General features: G+C 57.7%; 2 protein-coding genes across 10 annotated transcripts; both read left to right on the plus strand.

Moving 5' to 3' along the window:
* The first annotated feature begins 535 nt into the window (after nucleotides 1-535).
* Nucleotides 536-13,835, plus strand: ST6GALNAC6 (ST6 N-acetylgalactosaminide alpha-2,6-sialyltransferase 6). Of its 6 annotated transcripts, none has more exons than XM_058302864.2 (7): nucleotides 536-661; nucleotides 1,740-1,794; nucleotides 3,389-3,479; nucleotides 5,323-5,502; nucleotides 7,372-7,778; nucleotides 11,615-11,722; nucleotides 12,348-13,835. In XM_058302864.2, exons 2-7 carry the CDS (start codon nucleotides 1,769-1,771, stop codon nucleotides 12,535-12,537), a joined length of 1,002 nt encoding a protein of 333 aa, XP_058158847.1. In that variant the 5' UTR covers nucleotides 536-661; nucleotides 1,740-1,768; the 3' UTR covers nucleotides 12,538-13,835. The 6 variants fall into 6 exon arrangements, with proteins under 6 accessions (XP_058158847.1, XP_058158845.1, XP_058158846.1 ...); XM_058302862.2 differs by having other exon boundaries at nucleotides 12,352-12,767; XM_058302863.2 differs by having other exon boundaries at nucleotides 12,397-12,767.
* Nucleotides 13,836-18,163: 4,328 nt separating this feature from the next.
* AK1 (adenylate kinase 1) lies at nucleotides 18,164-26,990 on the plus strand. 4 transcript variants are annotated; one of them, XM_004453052.5, is made up of 7 exons: nucleotides 18,164-18,287; nucleotides 20,848-20,886; nucleotides 22,487-22,522; nucleotides 22,660-22,823; nucleotides 23,537-23,653; nucleotides 26,253-26,444; nucleotides 26,748-26,990. In XM_004453052.5, exons 2-7 carry the CDS (start codon nucleotides 20,880-20,882, stop codon nucleotides 26,814-26,816), a joined length of 585 nt encoding a protein of 194 aa, XP_004453109.1. In that variant the 5' UTR covers nucleotides 18,164-18,287; nucleotides 20,848-20,879; the 3' UTR covers nucleotides 26,817-26,990. The 4 variants fall into 4 exon arrangements, with proteins under 4 accessions (XP_004453109.1, XP_004453112.1, XP_004453111.1 ...); XM_004453055.5 differs by lacking the exon at nucleotides 18,164-18,287 and adding an exon at nucleotides 19,441-19,462; XM_004453054.5 differs by lacking the exon at nucleotides 18,164-18,287 and adding an exon at nucleotides 19,456-19,477.
* Nucleotides 26,991-27,613: the final 623 nt, after the last annotated feature.

A 27,613-nucleotide genomic window follows, 5' to 3' on the forward strand; every position in this document is an offset into this window, starting at 1 on the left:
TGCAGCCAGCAGGCTGCCCTGAGCCACACTCCCAACCCCGGTGGCTGCGCAGCCTGGCGGCATTTCTGCAGGTTCCACTCGCAGAGTGGAGGGTCCAAGGGCAGGGATGATGACAGGTAAATGTCAACACATACTGTCCAGTGGCGCCAGCAGGGCTGTACTGACCAATAGGGCCTGGGTGAACCCCTGAACGAGGGACCAATGGGTGCAGAGCCCAGGACGGGGAGCGGAGGCCCTGGGTGGGGTAGTCGGGGAGAATCTCTGATTCCAAACGCAGCGTGCTCTGGATGCGGGTGGTAGTGACAGTTCAGTGAGATCCAACTGGCCTGACCCACCTACAGGGCTCCAAAAGGCTATCTTTTCGTTATTACTATGGGTTCGTCAGGGTAACTGATCCTTATGCCTACGCTGCCCAGGACGCAGGCCGCCAGCCCTCACCCTTACCCCCTGGCACCGCCCAGGGGCGGAGCCACCCGCCGCCCCAAGAGGCTCCGCCCCCTCTCAGGCCTGGACCGGGATTGTGACGGCGGCGCTAGGACCCGGCGGACAGGGGCTGCGGCGGGGCCTGGGCGGCCTGCGGAGCGCGGACCCGGGCTCGGGGCTCCCGGCGCCATGTGAGGGGGCTCGGGGGCCGCGGGGGGCCAAGCGCTCCCCGGGGGAGGTGAGCGGCCGCTGCACGGGCGCGGGTGGCGGGAGAAGGGGGCTACTTGTGCTCGAGGAGTGGGGGGTCGGGGCCGCTGGGGATGGGGATTGATGCGCGGGGCCCCGGGGATCCCCCAAACCCACTTGCCTTTGGTAATAGCGCCCGGAGAGTCCCGTCGTCGCGCTCAGGGGCCGTGACCGGGTTGGCAGGGCGCCCTGTCGCTGGTTTCCCCGTTAAAGCCAGGGACCCGGCCGCCGCCCTGCCTCCCCCTCTCATCCAGCCGGGGCCAGGGATCCCCGCCTGCGCGGGAGGGAGCCGGCGCCGGCGGGGGCGCGGGGTGACCCCCTCCTGTGGATCGGGGGCTCCAGGCTTCCCAGCACCTCGGAATTCCGAGCCTCCCCTCCCCCCTCTCCCTGGAGCCCTCCTCCCACACGGCTCGTGGGGGCGCCCGGGCCCTTCAGGAGGACTCCCCGGGCCGGGAGAGGCAGCGCCCCCGTGGGCAGGGTATGCCCCCCCCCTCAGCCCGCGGGCTCAGCCTCGCAGCGTGCGGGCCTTGGGGCTGACTCCACCCTCCTCAGCCCGGCGCCCTGGGCTGCCACCCCCCCAGCCTGAGCAAGTCACTCCCCAACAGGCCTGCACCCCGGTGCCCTTGCTGGGCGCGTACTCCGTGGCCTCTGGCCCGTTCCAGCTCTGGGGACCCGTGAGGGAGACCCCGTCAGTCTCAGCCCCCGAGCTGGACGGTCTGTGCCTCTCTGGCAGGCCCCCGCAAGGCACTTGCCTCTCTGAACCTCAGTCTCTTCACCTGTGAAATGGGGACTAAGAGCCTCTACCTCCAAGCATTGCCTCCAGTATTCAGGGAGGGTGTGGTGCTTATCCGGGTTCCAGCACATATTCCTGGATATTAGAGGGAAGTCACTGGGACAGCGGGCCAGGTATGTGTGTGTGCTGGTAAATTCCAGAGAGGCCAGCCTTGAACCAGAAGACTACGAGTGGATGGCACTGATTGAACCCTTTCAAATCCTGTGCTTCCCTTGCACATCTGCTGGAATCCTTCCAACAAACCGGTGAATTATCTACTCTTATTCCCATTTCACAGATGAGGAAATTGAGGCTCAGAGAGATCACATGGCTTGCCCGAGGCCCCCCAGCCAGTAAGTGGTGAAACCGGGATTTGCACTGACGCCTGAGATGCTGTACTGACCATGGCCTTCTCAGAGCAGGACTGTGACGGGGCTGACCAGGGGGACAGTGGTCCTGGCTGAGGGCACTGCTCAGGCAAAGGTGGGAAAGGGGCGGGGGCGGGGGGGAGGGAGGGCTGGGAACTGGAGCGCTCTAGTGTTTGGAGCGTGGGACATCCACAGCAGAGTTTAGTGAGAAGCAGACTCAGCTCAGAAAGTGTGGCCCAATGAGGACCTTGAGTGCCAAAGGCTTCAGGGCTGATGGGAGTGACCCTGGAGATCTGGCCCCGGGTTTTGCCTGACAGGCTGTGAGTCCAGGGTCTAGCTGCTCCTTCCTTCTGATGAGACTCAGTTTCTTGATCCGTAATGTGGGGTTGTCAGGGAGTCTCTCGCAAGACCTCCTGGGCTGGTTGTGAGGGCCGACCTTAGAGAAATCCGGCCTCCGGGAGAAGTGGAGTGTGGGCGGTGGGCAGGGCCAGGACCTAACCAATCAGGAGTGGTGGGGTAGTGCCATCTGGCCCGAGATTCTCTGTTTATTCTGGGTTGTCCAGGAGTAAACAGCAGTTAGGTCAGAAGGCGAAGATAGTGGCGGAAGCTGAGAGGTCTCTGGAGATGGGACACAGCTGGGGGGCTCCCCCTGGGTCCCAGTCTCCCCATCTGCCCACTCTACCAGTCTTACTATCCTCTGGCCTTGAATCCTAGAGGTAGGCTGGACCCACCTCCTTATTCCCTTCTTACAGGTGGGGAAACTGAGATCTGGAGAGGAGCTGGTCCTGCGGGAGGCCGTTTGGGGAGTGAAGAGCAGGGCTGGGCGGAGGCCTCTGGGGCTGGTGCAGGAAGGAAGGGTGGTCCCAAGCTGCCTTGTCTCACTGAGGTTTTCCACCCTGCAGTGATAACCACCAGGGAATCAAGGGACCTGCATGGGTCACCAGCTAGTTACAGATGGAGCTTGGGCCAGGACCGGGGCTCTCAGACCCAGTCCATACCCTCAGCAGTCCCTTGCGGGGCATATCCCTGTGGGTGCTGGAGGTACAGTGGGAAATGTGCTGGGGCAGAGAGCCCTGGGCCAGGAGGAGAGGCCAGCATCCAGATGAGGCCCCAGGCTTAGCTCTGCACGGGCGTTCATGCAAGTCCTGAGGGGTGAGAGCCCTGGAGTTTGGGGACCTACCAAGAGCACTGCTTTATTCTGAAGCCACAGGGAGCCATGGAGCGTTTAGAGCAGGGGTCTGACCGGGGTTCCTGCTGGGTTGGGGGCAGATCGCCCAGCAGGGGAGCCAGCCGTAGGCCTCCCAGCTGCCTGGGAGAGCCTGGGCAAGGGGAAGCCCCTGTTCAGGGAGGAAAGTGGGAGAGAGATGGGGCTCTGCCTCCACCTGGTTGTATGACCTCAGCCAGGTCTTTGCTCTCTCTGGGCCTCAGTGTCTCCGTCTACAAAATGGGTACAGCCCTGAGGCGGAAGGCTCTGAGTGCATAGGACATCTGGTGGGGATTGGTGGTCGTGGGGTGTAGCCTTGGCCATGTGGATCCAGGGAATGGCACCCAGGCCATAACCTCTTCTGGTGGCTTGCAGGTGTGAATCCACACCCCTGCCCCCTGGGCTACCTGCAGGACGTCGGCCCCCACCCCTCAGTAGACGCCGGAGAGAGATGAGTAGCAACAAAGTAAGTCCCCCTCCACTTCCCGTCCCCACCTGAGCCTTCCACTTCCCTCTGTGAAAGGGGCTCTTTGGACCTGCCTTGGACCCAGGCCACCACTAGTCTTCCTGCCCTGCCAAGGAGCAGCAGATACTGGGAGAGCCAGGTGTGAGCCCTGCTTCAACCCCTGAGCTGCCGGGTGGCCCTGGGCAAGCTCCTGCTTCTGCCTGGGCCCTGGTCCACCTCTCTCCCCCTAGGCTTGATCCTGCTGGGGTGAGGGACTGACCGAGGAGACTTTGATGTGGGGTGCTGTGTGGGGGACAGGGCTAGGAGGGGCAAGTGAGTAGGGGGCTGGGAGAGGGGACAGCGGTCAGAGCCAAAGATGATGCGATGTTGTGAGCATCATCCTGAGGGTGTCAAGATTATGTCCCTCCGCTCCCCTCCCCTCTCCTCCCTTCCCCCTCCTCCCCTCCTCCCTTCCCCCTCCTCCCCTCCTCACCCACTGTGTGCCAGGCCTTGTACACCCCTTCCTCAGGTCCTACTGCAGCCCCGGCTAAGCCTGAGGTTATCAGTCTGAGTCAAATCTGGAGAGAGAAACCACTCAGTAATTTGAACAGGGAAAACTTGATATAAAAAATCACTAACTATAACAGGGGATTGGAGTAACGACTTTGGGAACTCCAAGGAGTACCAGATGTAAGGAGCAGCCACCCCCCCCCGGGGCTAAGATAGAGCACTGAAGGAAGCGCGCCCCTCCGTCCTGCCAGGGCTGATCAAGACCTTGTTGGAGAGTGTGTGGCTGAGGCTCACCAGTGGCAGAGAACTTGTTGAGGTGCTGCGCTGGGGGCTGTTGTCAGAAACCTGCCCTCTGGGGTGTGGGGAAGGCTGATCATGGGAAGGGGTCTCACTTGGAGGCATGCTGAAACAAAACTGCCCAAGGGAGGGAAAGCTGCTGGCCTCAGGGTGCTGCTGGCCGCCCCTGTGCCCAGTAGGAGCTGAGCCCTGGAGAAGCTGCGATCAATGCTGCCAAACTGCCTGGATGGTGCAGGGGTGGGGGGCATGCTGAGCGGGGCCGGCTGCTGCTGGCACTGCAGGAACTGCAGAAGCCACGTGCGCTGCAAGAGCCTGCCTAGTGAGCCCACCTGAGCCAGGAAGCAAAATCCTTTCCTCCTGCTGCATCCCTCTAGCCCCTCTGCTCACAAAGCTCTTGCCAGGTGGGCCCAGATCTACTTTCACAGAGCAGGCAAAATGGATGAATTAGGAGCAGAGAGGCAATAAATGGATAATCAGCAGGGGGCTCAGCACCAGGGGCCAGGCCTACCACGTCTCACCCAGCTGCATGGCCACATAAATCCTGGTGGATGCCGTGGCTGCCACCTGCTTTCTGAACCCTGCAGCCGCATGCTGGTATACCACCTATACACAATCCCAATTCCTCATCAGAACACCCCACCGGTTACTATTTAGGGGAGACCTAGAGCCCCTCACTTGGATGTCCTACATGACTCCAGGCATCCTCCCAGCTACAGCTGGAGAGGTCCTTCTGACACCCGTGTCCCATTCCAGCACACTCCCCTTGAGAGCCTTCTGTGTGCCGGGCCCCACTCTGGGTGCTGGGGTATGAGGGACGAGGCTGACCCCATGCCGGGCTCAGAGTTCATGGTGTGTCGAGGCTGGCCGCTTGAAGGCCATGCGATCAGTGCTGTGTTAGGGAGTGCTCAGGAGGCTGGAGGAGGCCTGCCTGGAGGAGGGAGGGTCTGAACTGGCCTGGGAATGCGGAGCTGGAGCTGCCAGGCTTGGTAGGCAGCAGGGAGGTGGGGCGCTGAGCCTGCCACGTGGCTGGGCCCACACTGGCCTCTCCTCTCCCCAGGAGCAGCGGTCAGCCGTGTTCGTGATCCTCCTTGCCCTCATCACCATCCTCATCCTCTACAGCTCCAACAGCGCCAACGAGGTCTTCCATTACGGCTCCCTGCGGGGCCGAAGCCGCCGGCCCGTCAATCTCAAGAAGTGGAGCCTCTCTAACGGCTACATCCCCATTCTCGGCAACAAGGTAGGACCAGCTGGCTTCCTGGGGGCTGCTTCACCCCACTGGCCACTCTCACTGCACCCTTCTTCTCCACCTCTTCTCTTTGCCACCCTCATCCCTCTTAAAGGAAAAGGTGGACCCTGAGAGTTAGAGGCCCTGGCTTCTGGTGACTTCAGCCCCTTGCTTGCTGTGTGACTTTAGATAAATGCCCTTTCCCTCTCTGGGCCTCAGTTTTCTCCAGGGTCCCACCCCAAGCACTGATTTCCTGCCATCTGATTAGGAATGCATTGGAAAGATGTCCCTGATTTTCACTGACCTCTGTCTGCTGGGGGATCCACAAGAGACTTGGGAACAGAGCACTTGAGTACTTGACAACACAAAAACAGTAATAATAACGGGTGCCCTTTCTCCAGTGCCTGCTGTGTGCCAGGCACTGGTCACCAGTAATCCTCAGACCAACCCTGTGAGGTCAGCATTATTACTCCCTTGGACAAATGAAGAAACCAAGGCCCAGAGAGGAGAAGTCACTGTTCCAAGGCCACACAGCGGTGGAGGAGAGAGCTACAGTTGGACTCAAATTTGAGACCGTAGCCATGCTCTTTCCACAGCCTCAGGGCTGCCCCTTGCTGGAATGCTCCCTCAGACCCTGGAGACAGTCTCTTGCCTTAGTTTTCCCATTGCTTATATGGCCGAGCTGCAGCTGTGTAGAGAGCCAGAAGTCTCTCCCTGGGGCTGTCTGTCTTGGGTGGCTGTGAAACTCTGATTGTGTTTCTGAGGTTGGGCCCTGTAGGCCTCCAAGCCCCCGCTGTTTTATCTGGAGTCAGGGAGAAAACAATTAGCCTTGAAGCAGTTGAGTATCTAAGTGAGACGTCTTCCACCCTAAGAATCTGTGAAAGAGGAATAAACAAAGGAGAATGTGTAACAGCTGTGTGCTTGGGTTACAGCAGTGGCTTGTAGCTCCTTCCTCCCTGATAGCGGAGGCAAGAAAACTAGAGCTCAAGAAAGCTGGAAAAGCTGTCAGTCGAGGTACCTGTACCATGTTGCTGGCTCTTGGAGGGAAGCCTCAGGGAAGGCCGCCTGGAGAAAGTGGCATGGGAGCTGAAACTTGAAGGGTGAGAGGGAATTCTGTGGGCAGGACATAGGCCCCAAGGAGCAAATGGTTTCAACCCATTCATTTCACCAGTGGGAAACAGAGGCCCAGAGTGGCCATCACACCTTTTCCTTCAAAACGAGTGGGTGATGTGGAAATGTCATGGGTGAATTTGGGAAGATGTCCTGTTTGGGAGCTGGGGCTGAAGCTGAGACTAGCAGTGTGTATTCACATGGACCTGGGTTCAAATCCTCTGCGCGCCTCTGCTGTGATCTCGGGGACACCCTGCATGACTCTCCCATTCTGCTTGTTTACCCTGTCCCAACCCGGTGGCCTTCTTTTGGTTTTCAACATGTGCCATTCGTTCCTACCTGGGAGCCTTCATACTTGCTGTTCCTCCTGTCCCGCTTACTTTTCCCTCTGTGGCCCCTTTCCATCCTTGAGGTCTCAGCGCAGAGAGGCCTCCCCAGATGACTGTTTTAAAGTTGATGTTCTGCCCTGCTTTCTTTTCTTCTTAGCATGTCTCTACCTGGAATTATTTGTTCTTTCAGTTGTTCCCAGTCTGTCTCCCCGCTGTGAGCTTCTTGAGGGTCGGGGCTGGTTCCGTTTCCTTCGTTGCTGTTCCCGATGCCTGCCCGTGAGCCAGCTTGCTATAAATATGTGTTGAATGCCGGCTGAGTGCGCTGCTGTTTCCCTGTCTTTCAAATGGGCATAATAATCCCGGCTCCTGGAGGCCTGGATGTTCAGAGCACAGGGCCCGGCATGGACCGCCTGTGACAGTATCGCCTCTCCTTGACCCCTAGACGCTGCCCTCCCGGTGCCACCAGTGTGTGATTGTCACCAGCTCCAGCCACCTGCTGGGCACCAAGCTGGGCCCCGAGATCGAGCGGGCCGAATGTACCATCCGCATGAACGACGCACCCACCACGGGCTACTCAGCTGACGTGGGCAACAAGACCACCTTCCGTGTGGTAGCCCACTCCAGCGTATTCCGCGTGCTGCGGAGGCCCCAGGAGTTTGTCAACCGGACCCCTGAGACCGTGTTCATCTTCTGGGGCCCCCCGAGCAAGATGCAGAGGCCCCAGGGCAGCCTTGTGCATGTCATCCAGCGGGCAGGCCTGGCATTCCCCAACATGGAGGCCTACGCCGTCTCTCCCGCCCGCATGCGCCAATTTGACGACCTCTTCCGGGGTGAGACGGGCAAGGACAGGTACCAGTCTCCCGCCTGCCCCCTCTGGCCAGCCCTGAGCTCCCTGTCTGCATGCCCCATTCAGAGGGCCTGTTGCATCCAGCATGCCCTGCTCTGAGGGTGTGGTCGCCCCTTCTTGCCACACTTTCATCGGGTTTCCTAGGCGAGTTCTCTATTTCCGGTTTTAGCATGGTTCATTTTCAATGTGTTATGTGTGCCTTGTCTCCTCAGGAGGGCTTCCTCCCAGCGTGCTTTGCTTTGAGGGTTAGCATGCCCCTGTCTTGATGAGTCTCTACAGAAAAGCATCCTTTCAGCAAGTCTTACTCTGAAAGCAAATCGGTACCCAGCATGCCTTTCTCTAAGCCTCTGGAGAGCTTTCTGCCCAGAATGCCTTGCTCTGAGGGAACAAGGGCTCCCAGCATGCTCTGCTCTAAGGTTACAAAGTCACCCTTAGCAGCTTTCTAGGAGAACTCCCCATAGTGTGCGTAATCTATAATCTTGGCTCTTCCCAGCATGTCTTGCTTGAAGCACACAGTTGCCCCCGGACTTCTTATTCTGAAGATTTACTATTTATTCCCAGCATGCCCTGCTCTGACTACTCTTCCTAGGAAAGCTCTCCAGTGTTGTACCTTAGTCTAGGGCACTGCTGTCCACTAGTAATACAATGCAAGCCATATATGTAATTTAAATTTTTATAGTAGCCACATTAAAAAAGTAAAAAGAAACTGATGAAATTAATTTTAATATATTTTATTTCACCCAATATGTACAGCATAAGATCCTGTACATGTTTTGTTAGATTTATAGTTAAATATTTAAAAATTTGGAGCTATTTTAATGGTATTTTTTAAAAATTTTATTTTGGTTCCCAGTTCATTGCTAGTTTATAGAAATAAGATTGATTCTTATTTGGGATTTTCTGTAGACACAATCATATTATTTGCAAATGAAAACAGTTTTATTTCTTCCTTTCCAAGCTGCATGCCTTTTATTTCTTTTTCTTGCCTATTGCACCGGCTAGGATTTCCAGTACAATCTTACATTGTACCGGAAGTGGTAAGAATAGGCAAATTTGCTTTGTTCCCAATATTAGGGTGAACGTATTCAGTCTTTTGCCACTGAATGTGTTTGTTGTGAGTTTTTTTTTTTTTTTAACTTAATACGTCCTTTTTCAAATTAGAGCAGTTGTAGATTTATAGAAAAATCATACAGAAAGTACAATTAGTGCACAGAATTTTCTTTATTAACATTTTGCATTAGTGTAACTTTTGCTAAAGTGGACAAACAAGTACTATTTTTTTTCCCTATCTGGTTGTGTCATCATCTTTTTGCCATAATACGCTTTTTTTTTTAAAGATTCATTCATTTATTTATCGCTCCCCTCCCCCGCCCCAGCCCCCATTGTCTGTTCTCTGTGTCTATTTGCAGCGTTGTCTTCTTTGTCCGCTTCTGTTGTTGTCAGCAGCACCTGGAATCTGTGTTTCTTTTTGTTGCATCATCTTGTTGTGTCAGCTCTCCATGTGGGCGGCGCCATTCTTAGACAGGCTGCACTTTCTTTCCCTCTGGTTGGCGCCTCTTATGGGGCGCACTCCTTGCGCGTGGGGCTCCCCTATGCAGGGGACACCCCTGCGTGGCAGGGCACTCATTGCGTACATCAGCACTGCACATGGGCCAGCTCCACACAGGTCAAGGAGGCCCGGGGTTTGAACTGCGGACCTCCCATGTGGTAAATGGACGCCCTAACCACTGGGCCAAATCTGCTTCCCCATAACACGCTTTTTTTCTTTTTTTTTTCCTCCCAGTCTTTCCCGGGGATCAAACCCGGGTCTTCCATATGGTAAACAGGAGCACAATTGTTTGAACACAGCAGCTTCCCCTATTATAATTACATTCTTAACTATAGTCCATAGTTAACATTAGGGTTCACTCTGTATTACTGTAGGGTTTTTGTAGCTGCCGTTTATCTGGTACAGGAATTTCCCTTCTCTTCCTGGCTTGCTAAGAGTTTTTATCATGACTGTTGATTAAATTTTATCAAATGTCTTTTTGTCTTGATATTTGATCATGTTAATTCTATTAACAGTGAATTATACTAATTTTAAAATTAATTTATTGAAATATATTACTCATACATAAACAATAAGTGTATAATAATAGTTTTGAACTTATAAAACAAACATATGTAACATCATACAGGACTCTCATAACTCACCCTACCACCAATGCTTACATTGTTATTAAACCTTTTTAACTAATGATTAAAGAGCGTTGTCAAAATATTACTACTAACCAAAGTATTTTCCCCCAACCAACCTTATTATTATTATCTTTATATCATTTATAGATGGACATACATAAACAATTAAGTGTATAGTAAAAGTTGGGAATTTACGAAGCACACATGCATAACATCATACAGGGGTCCCATACCTCAACCCTCCACCAACACCTTGCATTGTCATGAGATGTTTGTTTCAAATTATGAAAGAATATTGTATACTGACTAATTTCTTAATATTGTGTCAACCCAGAATAAACCCTTAGGGTTATGATGTGTTCTTTTTATATATTGCTATATTTGGTTTTCTAATATTTTGCTGAGGATTTTTGCATCCCTGTCTTGAGAGACAGTGTTCTGTAGGGTTTTTTTTGTTTTTTGTTTTCCTTTACTGTCTTCGTCTGGTTTTGGTATCAGTGTAATGTTGGCCTCAGAAATGAATTGGGAAATTCAATGTTCCCTCCTCGATTTTCTGGAGAATTATATGTAGAATTGGTGTTATTTCTTCTTTAAATGTTTGGTAGAATTGGCCAGTGAAATCATCTTGGCCTGGAGAGGTTTTGTGTTTTTTTTGCCAGAAGGTTTTTAACTATGAATTCAATTTCTTTAACATTAATAGTTACAGGATATTTAGGTTATCTGTTTTATCTTGGGTGAATTTTGATAGTTTGTGGTTTTTAAGAAATTCGCCTATTTCATCTAAGTTGTCAAATTTTCTTATGCAGTTGTTTATGGTATTTTCTTATTATCCTTTAAATCTCTAGAGAGTCTATGGTGATAGCCCCTCTTTCATTCCTGATATTGGTCATTTGTATCTTCCTTCTTTGCCAGTCTTGCCAAGAGATTTACCTTTAATTTTTTTTCAACTTTTCAAAGAACCACCTTCAACCCAATATATCCAAAATATTTTAAGTTCTTATATTGATTTATATAATCAATATAAAAAGCTATCAATGGAGAAAAAAAAACACACAAACTACCAATGACATACTTTCCATTCTTTATTTCGTACTAGGTCTTTGAAGTCCAGCGTTATTTTACCGTTATAGCTCATCTCAACCCCATGTCCAGTGCTCCGTAGCCACGTGTGACTAGGGGCTGATGTAGTTGCTGTAATGGACAGCACAACTGGAGGGTCTTGGCTCCTTCTTCAGTGCCTTGCCGTGAACTGGGGTCACTGCCAGCATGCCCTTCTTTGATTAGTCTCCCTGTGGGATTTTGCTCCTAGCATTCTTTGCTTTAAGGACACAGCTGCTTCTAGAATGCTCTGTGGGCCTGGTCACTCCCAGTCTGCCTAACTGACCAGTCTCCCGGGAGAGGTTACTCCTAGCACGCCCTGTTCTTACTCTTTCCCTTAGAGAAACTGTCTTCCATGCCCCTCAGCTCTGACCAGACAAGTCCTCTGTCAGCATGCTTTGCTCCCACCGGAGGGCTGGACTGGGAGTAACGAGTGGGGGAGGGCCCTGATGGGTGGGTAGGAGGAATTCCAGGACATTCCATGTAAGTGAGCCAGTTCTCCTTCGCTGTTCCCCGCCCTTGCCTGCCTGCCTTCTCATCAGTGACCCTTCTCTGCCTTCAGGGAGAAGTCCCACTCCTGGTTGAGCACAGGCTGGTTCACCATGGTGATTGCGGTGGAGCTGTGTGACCACGTGCACGTCTACGGCATGGTCCCCCCTGATTACTGCAGGTGAGTTCTCCTATCTAGTGTCTTTCCAGGACAATGCCCAGCCAGTGGCTGTGGGATGGAGCTGGGGGTGCCTTCAGGACCTTTATTTCATGCATTCAGATGGTCCTCTATAGAGATCTAAGCTCCTTAGAGGTAACTCAGGGGCCTCTCCCTCAAGCTCAGCCACAATTTATCATCACCATCATATGAAAAACACACTGGGTGACATCTCTTCACTGAGTGCTGACCATGTGTCATGCAAGGTGACATTTATCACCTCATCTACTCCTCACAACCACCTTAAGGGGTAGGTACTGTTAGTCTCCCCATTTCATAAGTGAGAAAAACAGAGGAGGAGGTTGTGTGGCCTAAAAAGCATTAAGAGGTGGGGCCTCACTACTCCCCTACACTGCTGCCCTCTTGGGGAAGGAAAAGGTTGCACTGCATTCAAAAAACAGTTTGGGGATCACAAACCGTGCCCACCCTTCCCTACGAAAGAGATGGAGGAACTGAGGCCCAGGGAGGGGCAGGGACTTGCCCCGCTGAGGTCCTACAACAGGTCCTCCTGGAAGGACCTGGTCCCACCCCAGGCAAGGCCCTGCTGGTGCCCCCCCCCCCGCCCTACGCTCCGTCTGCTCTGCCCCAGCCAGCGGCCCCGCCTGCAGCGCATGCCCTACCACTACTATGAACCCAAGGGGCCGGACGAGTGTGTCACCTACATCCAGAACGAGCACAGCCGCAAAGGCAACCACCACCGCTTCATCACCGAGAAGAGGGTCTTCTCGTCCTGGGCCCAGCTGTACAGTATCACCTTCTCCCACCCTTCCTGGACCTAGGCCGCCCTGCCTGTGGGGACCTCACGAGGGACACAGGGAGAGGGGCTCACAGCCCAGCCACTCAATCACGGAGCAGCTCCTGGCCCATTGAGGCCTGCCGGAGTGTCTCCCGGCCAATCAGGGCCAAGGCGGGGGTGGTTTCCAGCCAATCAGGGCTGGGGCTATCTCTTGGCCAATCAGGGATTTGGGATTCTATGCGGTTAACCGCGTGTCAGTTGTTTCCCGATCAGTCAGGGTTTGAGCACAGTCAATCAGGGTACAGGGGAATTTCTGAGTCAGTCTGAGGCTAAGGATGTGCCCTTTCCCATGAGGCCTTAGTTCAGAGCCCCCGGGATGGACCCCACCTCACTCCCCACTTGGCTGGGACAGTGGGGTCACGTCCTAAGGAGCTGGGAACTGTGCACGGCTCCCGCATCTCCCAGCGCCAGAGAGGTTGTTCCCAGGTGGGGAGCTTTCTGGAGGCTGGGCCAGAGAATTGTGGGATAGTGGAGGCTGTGAGGAGATCCCTGAGCAGGGCGCCCAGGTGCAGGTCTTGGCTCTGCTCAGAGGGGCCGTTCTGTCTGTGTTGGGTTCTCCTGTGGAGCTGGAGACCCCTCCCCACCTCTCTCACCTACCACCCTAGGATCTGCCCTCCAGAAGACCAGATCCTGCTGCCCGCCCCATTCCCGCCCGGGAGCTCGTGCCCTTAGGGGCCTGGGATTCCCTGCCCCATCTCCTTCTGAAACACTTGAGGGTATCTTTGTGCAAACTCCCCCAGGATTTGGGGGACTTGACAGGAATGTGACAAATCTTAAGCTATTCTCTTAGTCCTCTTGGCCCAGCTGCCATTAGCTTGGCTCTTAAAGGGCCAGGACTTCTTTTCTACCATCCAGCAGTGAGGCTTTTCCACTTGTTGGAGAAGCCTGGCCTGGGCCCTTGGACTGAAAATGTTGGGGTGGGGTGGGCGTGGGGACCCCAGCCCAGCTAGATTTCATGTAGAACTCTATGTGTGGAACCAGTGGGGGCTCCAAGGGTCTCCACTTAGCTGGACTTTGGATGACTCCAGGGGGCTGGGACCATGTCCCCTTGCTCTAGATCAGGCACTTTATTGTGGGGTTTCAATGAATTTGCTCCCTGCTCCTCCAGAATCTGGAAGGGACTCAGAGGGTTTCCTGGAGGAGGCTGTGGAGTGGGAAGGGTTAGGCAGAAGTGAAGGCCCGCAGTGGGCCATTGCACATTGGGGTGGGGGCGAGGGTGCCAGCGACTGCCCCATACTGGGTTTTGTAATGATTTGTACAAATAAATGCACCTAAGCTCTGGCTTGGTTTCTTGTGTCTTCCCGGTAAAGCTCAGCTCTCCCTGGCCCAGCGCGGAGGGCCTCCTTATGACAGTGCCCAGGAAGTAGGACTTCTGCTTTTTCAGCTGACCAGAGTCCGCGGGCTTTGCAGCATGGGCTGAGACCTGGCAGCTCCGGGGGCTGGGCCTGGGGGGTGGCGCACAGGCGTGGACTTCTGGAGTCAGCCCCCCTGCCTCCTTCCCTGCCTCTTCCTGCGCAAGCACTTCAGCTGTCAGGGCCTCACTCATTTAGGCAGACACTGACGGGAGGGCGAGAGGCCCCATGGGGGAGCTCTGCATCCGTGAGGTCCCTGCCAAGGGTTGAAAGGGCTGTGAGGACAATGAAACGGGGTGCTGCGAGGACTTTTGGAAAGGTGGCTCCTGAGGCCTGAAAGAAGAGTTATGCAGAGGCCTGCTTTTGGAAGAGCTTCCCTGCAGTGCATGGTTGGGGGTGGGCGATGAAATCCTTCAAGGGAAGGCAGCTGGGGAGGAACTGGAGGCTGCCAGAAGCCTGAGCGCGGAGGAGGGCGGCGGGCTCTGGGCTCAGCAGCACCCGGAATGCAGGGGGCCTGGGGATGCAGGCCCAGGGGCAGGCAGTGGGCGGGGCCGCCAGCCTGGGTGCTGGGGAGGTGAGGCGGTCGCCAGAGCTCTGCCTTGGCCCCTCCCAGCAAAAACCTTGGTTTCCTCTGGTTTGGCAAGTGGAAGGGAAGCCGTGACCCCAGGAGATAACAACCTGTTCAGGCAGATAAGATGCTCTTGGGAGTAGAGGCCTAACAAAGGGGACTGTGTGAGACAAGGGCAGGCACAGAGCCCGGGTCTGCCAGGGGCCTCTGGGGAAGGGGAAAGGGAGCTCTCCCCGGGCGCGGGCCGGCGGGGATGGTGGGCCAGCAGAGCGGGGAGGTGTGAGAACGGCACCTGGCTTTGTCGGGCAGGTCACATACACATGGAAGTAGTCGTTGGGTGCCACTGAGGAGGGAATGTCAGGTGGGAGGGGTGGCAGAGCACAGCCTGGTGGTGGAGCACAGCCTGGCGGCGGGAGCACCACCTCTCTCAGGAGTCAGCAAAGCCAGTTTGGCCGCAGTGGGAAGGAACAGTGGGAGATGAGACCACTTGGGGCCAGATGGCAAAAGGCCACACATGCCAGCCCAGGGAAGCTGGGAGGTTGCTTGGCTCAGGGCCCAGGGGCAGACCAAGCAGTAACGGTGGCGGTGGGGGGTGCAGGCAGGAGGGACAGGGCCTCCTTGCTGCTTCACATGGGAGCCTGAAGCGCCCGTGGGTATGGGATCTGGGAATATGGCATACTTCTAACCCCATGCAGACTTTGGGAATTTGGGTCCAAGCAGGGGTTTCTAGGTAGTCTCCTTTCTCCCAGAATGCCTTGGCTCTTCTATCTCCCCACCGATGGGCATGAAGGGGAGGTTGAGAGGAATGTATCAGAAGGACTCACTTTCCAGGGAGGATGCTGGGAAAATTCACTTAGCACTGGGAGGTGGGACTTTGGTGGAGGATTCTGTGGAAAGGCGGACTGGGGCCTAGTCTCCAAATCCTCAAACTCCCCTGCTCAGGTGGTACTCAGTGGAGACTGGTCCGCTCATTGCCAAAACCATCTACCTGAAGCAAGCCCACTTCATCTAAGCCCTCCTTGCTCTGAAACCTTCGCTGGCTCCGCACTGTGGCCGGGACCAAAACCCACCTCCACCTCCTCTGGGGCGATCAAGGCCCTTCTGCACCTTCCTTGGTACCTGCACCCCTGCTGTATCACCCTCCCAGACACCCCTGTGAGTCCACGTCCTCCCTCACCTCTGTGAGGAAGGTCCCTTATACCCCCTGCCCCACTCCTCACGGGCTAGGGGCAGGGGCCATCTGCCCCTGCACTTCCCCTCAGCTGCAAACCCCACGTCTGCTTTCCGAAGCCGCGGCTCCGCCGAGGGCCTGCTCGGGGGTTCCCCGTCCAGCTGCTTCCTGCAGATGCTCCGTGGTTCCGCCCCCGCAGGGGCAGTCCTACATTCCTGACCCTGTGGATGCCACGAGCCTCAGAGGGAGGCAGCGCCAGAAGCATCCGCCGATGCTGGCTTGTTTTCAAGTCTCAGAATTCTTTCCTTAACCAGAATGTTTTCAATGTTGTAAAAAATTGCTTTCATTTTTGTATGTTTTTAGATGTTTTTGAAAATCGACGTTATAAAATAAGCAGAACAAATGATATAAAATAGAGAGGGCATCACCCAGTCTTAGTCCCTGTTGTTAACAGTCTAGGGTAGAATCTTGCAGATTTTTCCTGCGTGTAATATCCTGCCTTCCTTCCTATTTTCCTCCTCCTTTTTTTTTTTTAATTTTATTTTTTTATGGAGTTACTGGGGAATCAACTGGGACATTGTGCTAAGCAGGTGCTCAACCATTGAGCTACACCTCCTCTGCCCCGTCTTTTCTTTTTTTTTTTCTTTAGGTTTTAGCTGGGATAAAAGTCCTGAAACTTTATTATCCTGGCATTGGTGGAAAATCCATAGGTCACATGCAAATGAAGTAATTAGAATAAGGTACTTAACACAAAGCAGTAGATACCTTTTGTATTGAAAGAAAGAAGGAGGGAAGGAGGGAGGAAGGAAGGAAGGAGGGAGAAAGAAAAGCCTGAGGAGCCTTAAAGAAGTGAAAGTCCCACCTCCATATGTTTACGCCTCCCTTCCTTCCAGTTCTGCTTCATTTCATACTCTTGAGATGCCAATGATTATAAGACAACTTGATTTCAGAAATGTGCCTCTTGGGATGGATTTTACACCCCACACCTCTGTCCTAAACCTGCATGGATAGGATTACCTTCACGCAGGTGGGATCAGACCAGCATAGGAGGGCGTTTTGCCCATTCCTTGCCACTGCGTGTCCGTGGCCTCTTGTCCCACCAGCCACACTGACCTCCGGCTTCCTTTCTCACGCCAAAGGCAGAGTGGTTCCCTCTGACTCCCCCACCGGTTCTGCCACCATCCCTCCCACCAGGCAGTCCTCTGGTGGCACTAGAGAACCATTTTCTGCACATTTTATACCCACATGTGTTTCCCTGAAATGGTTCCCTAAAAGTAGAATTGTGGGGTTGAAGGACACATTAAAACGTTTCATTTACATCATCAATTTGCCTTCCCCAAAGGTTGTGCCAGGGCACACTCACCCCCCACCCCCAAGAGCTTTTGACAGAGCCTTTCAAACAACTTGGAACGCAGAACCTCCAATCCCTACTACTCCATGCCCCCTGTCCCCAAGATGGGACAGCTCAGTTCCCAAGAAGTAAGGCTCTTCTCTGACATCACAGGTGGCAGCGCTGGGACTGGACCCGGGCCTCCTGGTGTCCTGGCTGCTGCTGTTGCTAAGACACGGCCCTCCTAAGGCAGTCTCACTCGACTGCTCAAACACCATGCTTGGCTCCCTAGGGCCTACGAGATAAACTCCACATTTAACTCCCCCTGCCATTTGGAGCTGCTGCCATCAAGGACGTAATATGGTCAAGGGCGTGAGCTCCCATCCCTGCCCTGCTACATTTATTGCCCATCTACTACCGTGTGCCAGCCTCAGTGCAAAATGCTAGATAAGCATGGATGATAGTATGAACCTGGGAACCTCAAGCAACCTATTTTAGGTCTCTGAACCTCACTTGACTCCCCTCTGTTCAAGGAGTTACAGACATGGAGTAAGCGCAGTGCTCCACCCAGCTCCTGGCACACAGAGTGCCCACTTAATGGGAGCTGTTCCTTTTCATCAGGATTACTCAAACCCCATTTGCACCCACAGCGTTCTGAACACCCCCCATCCTAGCTCTCACCTGGCTGGCAGCTTGGAGAGGCGCTCCCTAGGGGCGGGGCTGCTTCTCTGCGATTCGATTCCAGGCGCCAACCAGGAAAAGGTGTACACGTGAGTGCTTGGGGTCCCAGGGAGCTCACAGGCCCCTTCCTGGCGGCTCGTCACTCAGGGGCCTCTGGGAAGAACCTGAGGCGGGGCTGGGGGATGGGTCTGGCTGGCAAACGCCCCAGCGTCCACAGCTCTATTCCCCGACCCCCGGTTTTGGCCTCTTTCTGCCACTAAGTCGCTATGGCATCTTGTGCAAAAAGCCTCTCCTCTCTGGCCTCACCTTCCCCAGCTGTCCTATGGGAGAGAGGGATGGGAAACCCTCCGCAGTCTAGAGAGAAGTGCACGTGTGCAGGCGCAGCCACCTGGGGTGCACGGTGGGGGGTGGGGGGCAGGCTTGCTCTGGCCTCCCAGCAGGGCTCCTCTCAGGTCCAGTCCCCCTCCCTTCCCTGTCTGCTCGCTCTCCCTCCCTCCCTGCCATCGCGGAGCGCTGGCTCCCGGCATGCCGCGCGCTGACAGCCTTATAAATAGTCGCCTTTGCAGGCGGCCAGCGGAAGACGGGCAGGGCACACACTGGCCCCTGGCGCCCACCCGCACCCCTCCCCCAGGTCAGTGTGTGCCGTGTACGTGTCTGTGCGTGTGTGCGTGGGCGCCCTTGAGGAGAGTGGGGGAGGCGCACCTGAGGGGAGGAGGTGCGGGTGCGTTTGTGAGTGCCAGGGTATCCTTGGGTTTTTGTGTCTGTGTTTGTATCCATAGCTGTGATCTGTGCGTATTTGCACAGCTATAGCCACAGGTCCCGGGATGCGTGTGTGTGCGTGTTGCAGCCCCTCCCAGGCTCCTAGACAGTCACCCCTTTGTCCTGACTGGTGCTCCAGGGACTCCAGATTCCTGCCCTTGGCACGTCCCAACTGGGACCCCCGGAGGCAGGACGGTGGCCTGGCTCCCTGCCCCCAAAGGACCTGGGCAGGGGCAGCCTGTGTGCCTGGAGGGGCCGCCCTGTCATATGACTTTGAGTGTTGGGGGGACAGGAAGTCCCCTGGCTGTTTGACCTCCTGCCCACACCCCTGGAAGGGCAGGGGCTCTGCAGGAGCCCTGGGGCCCACGCACAGGCCCTTCCTGTAGCACTGCTCAGCTACCCACTCTGGACTCTTCAGCGGTAGCAGGCAAGGGGCCTTGGTGCAGGCCAGAGAGGGGTCACCCGCTGCTCAAGGTCACACAGCTGAGTGATGGAGTTGGGGTTTGTACACAAGTCTGTCACCAACCCCTGGGCAGGCTGGCCATGGGACAGGAGCTGGGAGACCCGGGCCTTGCCCGGCCCTGCTTTGGGATGGATTAGGTCACTGTCCCTCTGGGCCTCAGCTCCCAGGCGCTCGGCAGACCACTGGTCTTACTAGGAGTTGCTGGGGCCCCGACCCGTGGGCCTTATAAGGCCTGGGTGCTAAGCCTGTAATCCAACCCCACCCTGGCCCCCTGGACTTGGTGAAGCTCCCTCATGACCCAAGTAATTTTGGGCCAAGGAAGTGGTAGGTGCCAGGAGACCGAGGGGCTTAGGTTACCGGGAGGGGGCAGGGTGGGGTCTAGGCCGCTCTTCGGGGCGCCGCTGCAGGCCGTCCCTGGCCAGCTGCTCGGGGGCTCTTGGCAGCTCTACCCCTCCTTCAGCACACTCAGCAGGAAAAGCGTCTCTAATTCCTGCCCCTCGATGAGCGGGCACAGTCAGCACAGCTGTTTAAGGTCGTACTAGGCGCCCGGCCCCGGAGCAGCTCCTGAAGGGGGTGACACGTCCGTGAGTTGGGCAAAGGTGCCTGAGCATCGTGGGCTTTGGGGACAATGGCAGCACTGAGGGGCGTTCGCAGCGTGAAATCGCAGTAGGCAAGGCTGTTCCAAGCAGGCCAAGGGGGCCTGGCAGCTGCGTTAAGTGGCCCAGGCTTTATCCTGAGAGCCGAGGGGGACCCAGTCGGGGTTCTAAGGAGGCGAGTGAGCTGGGCAGAGGCTTGTCAGAGACTTCGGGGGGATTGCGGGTAGGGGCTGGCGGCAGGGAGGCTCGCAGCCCCTTGCTCCTTCTTGGAACAGGGAAGTGGCACTGAGCAGAGAACTGGAGGTCTGCCCTCGGGGTGCGGGGCGGACGTGGGGTATGAGGGACGTGTCCACACTGACCTGGGGTCTCCGGCTTAGTCATCAGGGCACAGAACTGGGGACGCAGGAGGGGCTGTTCAGTGCCTGAGGGACCTGTAGGTTTGCCACGTGCCTGTTTGGGGGCCGTGGACATGCGGGGCTGGGGAGAGATGGGGGTCCTTGGAGTCTGAAGCCCAAAGTGAAAGGCCTGGGTCGGAGGTCCCAGGAGGAGGATGCTGGTCGGACTTGAGGGTCAAGGGTCGAGGGTCAAGGGTCGAGGCCAAGGGAAACCTGATGGCTGCTGGTGCCCCTGGGGAGGGCTTGTGGGTGGGGAGCGAGAGGAGGCCAAAGGCCCCAGACTGATTCTGAAGCCACTGGTGGGAAGGAGGGGCGGAGGGCGGTCCCTCCAGGGATGCGTGTGGAAGGAGTGATTGACGTTGCTTTGAGGGAAGGGGGAGGGTGTCGGCGGGGCCGGGTCTTCAACGGGCAGAGCGGGGCAGAGCAGGCGGCCCTGCCCACCAGTGAGACACTGGGGCGGTGTCACCTTGAGGGCCGCAGAGATCCCTGTCCAGGTGGGAGGCTCGGGACAGTCCTCCTTCCAAACCCCTTCCAGAGGAGGACATCCGTTCCAGACAGACAGTGACGGGCGCCGCCCTGCCCCGCCTCCTGGCCCTGGGGAGGGTTGTCAGGGTTCCCGGGTGACGCTGGCCCACGCCCAGTTTCCAGGAGTTACGAGGGGAGCGGCTCAGCAGCTGCAGCTGAGGCTGAGAGCCCCTCCGTGCCGCCCTTGCTGGCCTTGCCACGGCCGGCCGTGCGGACAGGGCAGGTGGGCGGTCCCTGCTGCCCTCGGTGACAGGTGAGGAACCCAGAGCGGAAGAGCGACTCTCCCAAGGTCTCCTGCCTCCTGGGCCCTCCGGGGCCCCCGGCCACTCCCTCTGCCCGCAGAGCTGGTGGCGGCCTGGGGCCCACCCTGCCACCCTGGGCGCCTGGCCCGGCAGAAGCGGCGGTGGGGGGGAGCGGATCCTCACCCGCCCCGCCTGCGCCCCTGTCTTGCAGAGTGCTGACCCGGCCCCCTGGACCTGGGCGCGATGGAAGGTACGCGGGCTCTTCCCCTGTCCTGCCGGCCGTCTGGGCTCCGCAGCCCACCTGTCCAGGAGGCCCGCTCTCAGGGACACGTTCTGGGAGGGGTTGGAGGAGGCTCTGGGGTTGCCAGGGATGGGGGAGCACGGCCGGGGGCCTCCAGCATCCTCTTGAGGCCCGTAGGCGCCTGCTCCAAGATTAAGTTTAGAAGAGACGAGGCCTCCCTGAGCCCCCTGAGGGCCCCACGGCTCACCTCCTGTGTTGGTATTTATTTATAGAGCTCGGAGTCCTTGCCTCTTCCCAGGGAGGGTGGGACTGGGGAGGGGTGACCTGTCCTGTGCGGACCCCAGGTGTGCAAACCGAGGAGTCTAATGAGAACTAGGCCAGTTCCTGCCCTCTTCTGGGACTCAGTTTCCCCACCATCCACCTGGAGGATGTCTTGGGCCTCCCGGCTCTTCTGGGCCGGGATCTGGAGGGAAACGTGGGGCGGGCAGAGCCCAAGCTGGGCCCGCCCTGGCCGCCAGCAGCACCGCCCATCCCAGCCCTGGCACCGGGCCTCGGCCTGGGCGGCTCTTGGAGGAGCTCAGTGGGCTTGGCTGCTGCCTGAAGCCAGCGCTCACCCTTCCACCCCCCGGGGCTCTGGAAATCCACCACCCCTGGGGTGCTGTCCTCCTTCCACCCCCTGAGACAAGGGAGCCCAGAGCAGGAGTCGCTCTTCTGCCGGCCCCCCCCCCAGGAACCACAACTCAGCTGGAGGGCCCCGGGAGCTGCCAGGCTCACCCCCTCATTGCGGCAGGGGCAGAGAACCAGAGAGGGCCAGGAACTTCTTTCCCAGGTCACACAGCAAGGTGGGACACAGCCAGCTTCTAATTCCCAGGCTTCAGAAATCTTGGACAGGCAGCCTGGGAAGAGAGGCCTGGGTTCCGTTCGCGGATCCGCTACCCCCATCAGCAGGTCCTGCCCTCAAGGCCTCCATTTCCCTCGTTAAGTGGGGCAGCGGTCTTGCTCACTCCTAAGGGCTGGCGACACCGAGGTTGGAACGTAAATTCGCCTTCCTCTCCGGGCAAGGGTTCCACATGCCCACCACAGGCCTCCTCCTTGGCAACCGTCTCCATAGCAACGTAAGTTGCGGTTGCCAAGTCCACATTAGTGCCGCCCCTGGAAGGCAGGCGATGGGCAGGGCCAGGGCCTGGCAGGGGAAAGGCTGGGGACACAGCAGAACGGGACATGGGGGCCTGCTGCTCGACGACGGATCCCCGCTTTAAGGAAGACTCCAAGGCTAGAGGTGACCCTGCCCCTGAAGTCCAGCCACCCACGGGGAGAGGCCACGGGGCTTGCACCCAAGCCCCTTGGGGCCAGCCTCACGGCCTGTCCTGCCAGGCCCTGGCCTCTAGCCTCTGCCTTTGCCCGTCCCTCGCCCCGAATCCCGGTCTCCGAGCCTTCCCCGCCCCATCGCTGCTCACTCTGGGCTGTAATTTGTCTGCCTCCCGACAGGAGCCTGAGCTGTGTCTGTCGTTGGGGCCTGGGGCCCAGCACTGGGCCTGGTACTCGAGAGGTGTCTCTGGCTGTTTGTCAAGAGAGTGACTGAGCTGTGCTCCCCTTTTCTCTCCCACAGAGAAGCTGAAAAAAACCAAGATCATCTTTGTGGTGGGTGAGTGGAAGGCAGGCGGGAGGCAGCAGGGCCGCGGGGCAGGAGGAGCTGGCGCTGGTGGGAGCTCTGGCCCCCCTGCCCCAGTTGGGGGGCGCCCGGGGCCTGTGCCTCGGCACCGAGTGAGTGGATGCTTGCAGGTGGGCCTGGCTCGGGGAAGGGCACCCAGTGTGAGAAGATCGTCCAGAAGTATGGCTACACCCACCTCTCCACGGGGGACCTCCTGCGGGCCGAGGTCAGCTCAGGCTCAGCGCGGGGCAAGATGCTGTCGGAAATCATGGAGAAGGGGCAGCTTGTGCCACTGGTGAGTGGGTTCCGGTGGGGTAGGGGGAGGGGGGAGGTGGTCCTGAGTGGGCCTCAGCCAACAAAGCCCATGATGCACTGGCAAGGCTGACCAAGTCCCCCCCTGGCTCTGCACCCTCCTGTGGCTCCCAATTGCTCTCGGCAGGAAGGTCCTTCCGTAAGCTCCCAAGACCCTCCTGGCCCCTGCAGGCCCCTGCCGTGCCATCCCCTCCAGCCTCACCCTGCCCACCCTCCCCTCGCTCTCTCCCCCTAGCCACCCTGGCCTTTCTGACTCTGAAACTCACCAAACTTCTTCCTGCCTGGAATGTTCTCTCCTCCCCAGCGTTCAGACCTCCCCCCTGACTCCTCAGATTTGGGCCAAGATACCCCCTCCATAGTATACTGCAGTGGCCCCCTACGTTTCCACACAGCCTGTGTCATGCTTGGAAATTGATCAGCCCTCTGTGTAGCTGTCCCTTCACAAGGCTGAGTTTCCTGAGGGCACTGTCTCATTCACAGCAGGGTCCAGGACAGGGCCTGGCTGGGAGGAGGGACTCGTTAAATGTTGAGTGAAAGAATGAATGACTCGATCAATCAATGAATCCAGGTCTTCACAGTTCAAGAAGACTTCCCGGAGAGGGAGAGGGCCTTCAGGTGGTGGGGCCAGCACCAGCAAAGGCCCAGAGGAGGGGTGGAGAGGAGGAACCCAGCGCCCTCCTTTTTATGCACCCCCAGGAGACAGTGTTGGACATGCTCCGAGACGCCATGGTGGCCAAAGTAGATATTTCCAAAGGCTTCCTGATCGACGGCTACCCCCGGGAAGTCCAGCAGGGAGAGGAGTTTGAGCGGAGGGTAAGGCATCCGCCTGAGCGCACCAACCCTCGGGGAGCTGCGATGTGGGGCAGCCAGGCAGAGGCTGCTGTGGAGGACAGAGAGAGTTCTGGGAGGGCTGGGCAGAGAGAAAGAGAGAGAGATGGATTCCAGAGTGTGTGGAGGGGAGGCAGAGGTTTGGCCTGGGTAGGACGGGAAGTCAGAGAAGACTTCCTGGAAGAAGAGGCCCAGAGGAAGGGGAAGCACCAGGCTAGGGCGTTCACAGACCTCGGCCTAGGTTCCACCTCAGCCACTTAAGACCTTGGACCTGTCATTCTGCCTCTCTGAGCCTCAGTCTCCCCATCTGCAAAATGGGGAGAGACAGATTAAGGAGGGTAAGGCCTGTGTACGTAAGACAGAATGTGCGGGGTGGGGCGCCCAGGGCTCATGTGGTGGAGGAAGGTCCAGGCCTGGCTGGAGGCCTTGAATGCCAGGGAGGGGGGTCCAGGCTCCTCCCAGGGAGCTTGGGGAGCCTGGCTGGGAAGAGCAGGCCTTGAGGCTGATGGTGCTGAGCTTCCCGGGACGGGTGCCCGCTGGGGAAACCTTCCACAGAGGGGAGACCCCCTCCAGGCACACACATGCACACAAGCACGTGTCCACTTACACACAGGCCCGCTGCGCCCGTGCTCACAGCGTGTGTGCATGCGTAGAGCTCAGGCTCACGCAGGTACACAGGTGCGGCACGCACACAGACATGGGCACACACTCTCATGCACACACTGCACCTCTGCTGTCTCAAGGCTGTATGGGGGAAACAGGTGAGGCTGCTCAGGCCTAGGAGGAAGAGGTCAGCAGGATGGGGGAAGGAATCAGGGAGGGCTTCCTGGCAGAGGGCTCCTGCCAGGCCTCGGGGGGGCTTCTCAGTGGGCTATGGTCCCCTGACCCTACACAGTCCCCACTCCCCACGAGGCTGGGCCGACCTTGGGCCTCCGTGGCTTTGAGCCTCGTTCTGTGGCAGGGGACTGGGTTTTCATGGCTGTGTGACCTCAAGAAAACATCTGCCCTGCCCTGGGCCTCAGATGCTCTACCTGGGCTTCCTTCAGAGGAGGCTGTGGTCCTGGAGGACCCCTGTCCTGGCCCACACTCACCAGCTTGTGATGTCACCTCCGAGCTTCAGGGCCTGCCTCCGGGAAGTCCCCATATCCAGAGGCTCTGGTGGGCACTGCTGAGGGTGGTGGGCTGAGCGCAGGACCCGCTCCTGTCCGTCGCTGCCTCTGGCGTGCAGGCAGCCGGTCTTCTTGGCTCTGGACAGCAGGGGGCGCCAGGGCCTCTCTGGTGGAGGAAGGGCAGCCCTGGGGGTGGGGTTTGCTCGCCCTGGCTAAGGGGCCCGAGCCCTCCAGGGGGCGGCGGTGCCCAGCGCTGACTCCCCAGGCTTGATGCCCACTCTTCTGGCCGGGAAACAGCCCCCCGGCCAGAACTCCAGCCGGGCCTGCGAGCAGGACGCTCAGCTAGAGCTCACCGTGGCCCACCCCTGCCGGCCCGAGGCCAGCTGTCCCGGCTGCAGAAGGAGCCTGCTGCAAAGGGCGCTGGAGACTCAGCGGCGTCAGAGGCCGCGGCTGTGTTGTGGGGGAGCGCAGCAGCTGGTGGAGGACGCTGAGCAGGTGGCCTGGGGGTCGTACTGGGCCCGGCCTTTGCCACTCCCTTTCACCTGTAAGATGGGAGCACCTGAGAGGCTGTCGGGGGTCGCTGGTGAGGTCTTGGGTCAGAGCCTGGCGGGAGCTGCCCTCCCTGTGGGGTCAAGTATTAGACACTTTTACAACCAAGAAAACTGAAGCCCAGTGAGGGCACGTGACTTGCCCAAGGTCACACAGCTGCCAAGTGGCAGAGGCAAGCGAGGCTGGAGTCCATATCAGTCTGAAACCGAAGGCCTGCCTTGTGCTTGCCAGGCCCAGCTGAAAAGTCAGAGGCTCTCGGGGAGGGGGTGGGCGTGTGGGCATCCTGTCCCCAGGCCTGAGGCCGCGGTAGCACCCCTTCACTCTTCTCTCATCCCTTTGCTGAGCCGCCATGGCCTGAGCGGCTTACGGCCTCGCTGGGGAGAGGGGCATTAAATAAATATCCAGAGGCCTTCGTGCGACATCCTGGAGGGCAAAATAAAGGGGGCTGGAAGAGCATGTCATGGGGGGCTGGGTGGGCGGGCTGCCCTGAAGAAGTGAAGCTGAAAGCTGCAGGAGGGGGGCTATTCGAGGTGAGTGGGTTCAGAAGGACTTTGAGGGTAAGAGCTCCTGGCAGAGGGGACAGCACGAGCCAAGTCCAGGCATGGGAAGGCGAGAGCCTAGAACAGACAGAAAGCCAGTGTGTCTGAAACAAGGAGACCAAAGGGGCAAATGGCATGGGATGAGGTGGGGAGCACGGGGTCCAACCATGTGAACCCTTGTAAGCCAGGTCAAGAATTCCAACTCTCTTGGAGGCAACTGGGGAGCCATGGAAGAACTCTGAGCGGGGGAGTGGCAGGGCAGATTGGTTCTAGGCTGCCTTGGAGAAGGGTTTGAAGGTCCGAGTGGGCCTCAGAGGTGGGAAGATGGGGAGGAGATGGCCTGGGGGGCAGGATTGGGGCCCCCGTGACGTGGCCCTCTGCCTGCAGATCGGACAGCCCACACTGCTGCTGTATGTGGACGCAGGCGCCGAGACCATGACCCAGCGGCTCCTGAAGCGAGGGGAGACCAGTGGGCGTGTGGATGACAACGAGGAGACCATCAAGAAGCGACTGGAAACATACTACAAGGCCACAGAACCCGTCATCGCCTTCTACGAGAAACGCGGCATCGTGCGCAAGGTGCGCCCACCCCTGGGCCCGAGGGGAGCCCCAGGAAACAAGGGTTCTTGCCCTGCTCTGTCTCAGCTTGCTGTGTGACCTTGGGCCAGCCACCCTCTCTGAGCCTCGGTTTCCCCACCTACTTCTACTCAATAGAAGGTGCCATCCACTATGGCTGGACTTGGGGAGCCAGGCCTGGCCTCCACTGGGGAGGTCAGTCTGTCCCTCCCTGTGCCTTGGCAGGGCCCACCCAGCCCTCCCCTGCGTGGGGCTGTCGGAAGCCCTCCCAAGCGGCCGGCCCCTCACGGCACGTCTCCCCCGCAGGTCAATGCTGAAGGCTCCGTGGACAGTGTCTTCTCCCAGGTCTGCACCCATCTGGACGCCCTGAAGTAGCTGCGCCTGGGGCCCCTTCCCCAGGCCAGAGCCCCGCCCCCAGCCCTCTTGTGATCGCAGGCGGCCCTGGCCTGAACCCAGCGCCTCCACCCCACCCGGCTGGAGCACAGACAGAGGAAGCTACTTTATCCTGTTTTCATGGACAGCGGAGCACTAAAGGAATTTCCAAGGACATTTGCTTGTACTCCTTTTTCTTTGTTTCCAATCAGAGTCGACCCATGATTCATTCGCCCCAGCTTTGCGCCCCCAGCACCTCGTCCTCCCTTTCCTTCCAGGACCCCTCAGCCCGCCTGAGCCAGCCACCCCTTCCAGAGACCCCGGGTCCCAGGCTGTGCGAGGCCTGGGGCCTGGCAGGGGCCAAGAGGCAAGGTCCTTGCTCTCGGGAACGTGTGGTCAGGCAGACTGGGCGTCTCTGTGTCCTCGCTGTGTGACCTTGGACCTGGACCCTCATGGCTCTGAGTGTGTTTTCCCTCATCCTTTATTCCTGAGCAGTTAATCTGGGCCAACCCCTGCCGGGTTGTAGAGGGCTGCAAGGTCAGCGGGTCCCCCCTGCCGGCCCCTCCCCGGCGCTTCCTGGGTGGTGGGGACAACACACCTCAGGAGGCTAAGAGGGCCACGAATTGCCCGCCAGTTACCCCGGGTGCAGGAGGCTCTGGGGCCTGAGAAGGGCGTCCTGACCGAGCGGGGCTGTGAGGGCAGGCGCAGCCTCTCGAGCCAGCGAGGCCTGCAGGACCTCCTCTGGGTGGCCCTGGACAGGCCCCGACAGGCCCTCTCTGAGCGCATTTCCAAATCTGTAG

The sequence above is a fragment of the Dasypus novemcinctus genome, chromosome 8 (assembly GCF_030445035.2).
Source record: "Dasypus novemcinctus isolate mDasNov1 chromosome 8, mDasNov1.1.hap2, whole genome shotgun sequence".
Lineage (NCBI taxonomy): Eukaryota > Metazoa > Chordata > Mammalia > Cingulata > Dasypodidae > Dasypus > Dasypus novemcinctus.

Bases quoted from the DNA above. Each gene is read 5' to 3' on its own strand.
- AK1 (XM_004453052.5), top strand. The intron at 22,824-23,536 runs GTGAGTGGGTTC...ATGCACCCCCAG, and splicing joins AGGGGCAGCTTGTGCCACTG to GAGACAGTGTTGGACATGCT. The intron at 26,445-26,747 runs GTGCGCCCACCC...TCTCCCCCGCAG, and splicing joins AACGCGGCATCGTGCGCAAG to GTCAATGCTGAAGGCTCCGT.
- ST6GALNAC6 (XM_058302862.2), top strand. From the start codon at position 1,769: ATGGCTTGCCCGAGGCCCCCCAGCCA. The intron at 1,795-3,388 runs GTAAGTGGTGAA...GGTGGCTTGCAG, and splicing joins TGCCCGAGGCCCCCCAGCCA to GTGTGAATCCACACCCCTGC. The intron at 11,723-12,351 runs GTGAGTTCTCCT...TGCCCCAGCCAG, and splicing joins GTCCCCCCTGATTACTGCAG to CGGCCCCGCCTGCAGCGCAT.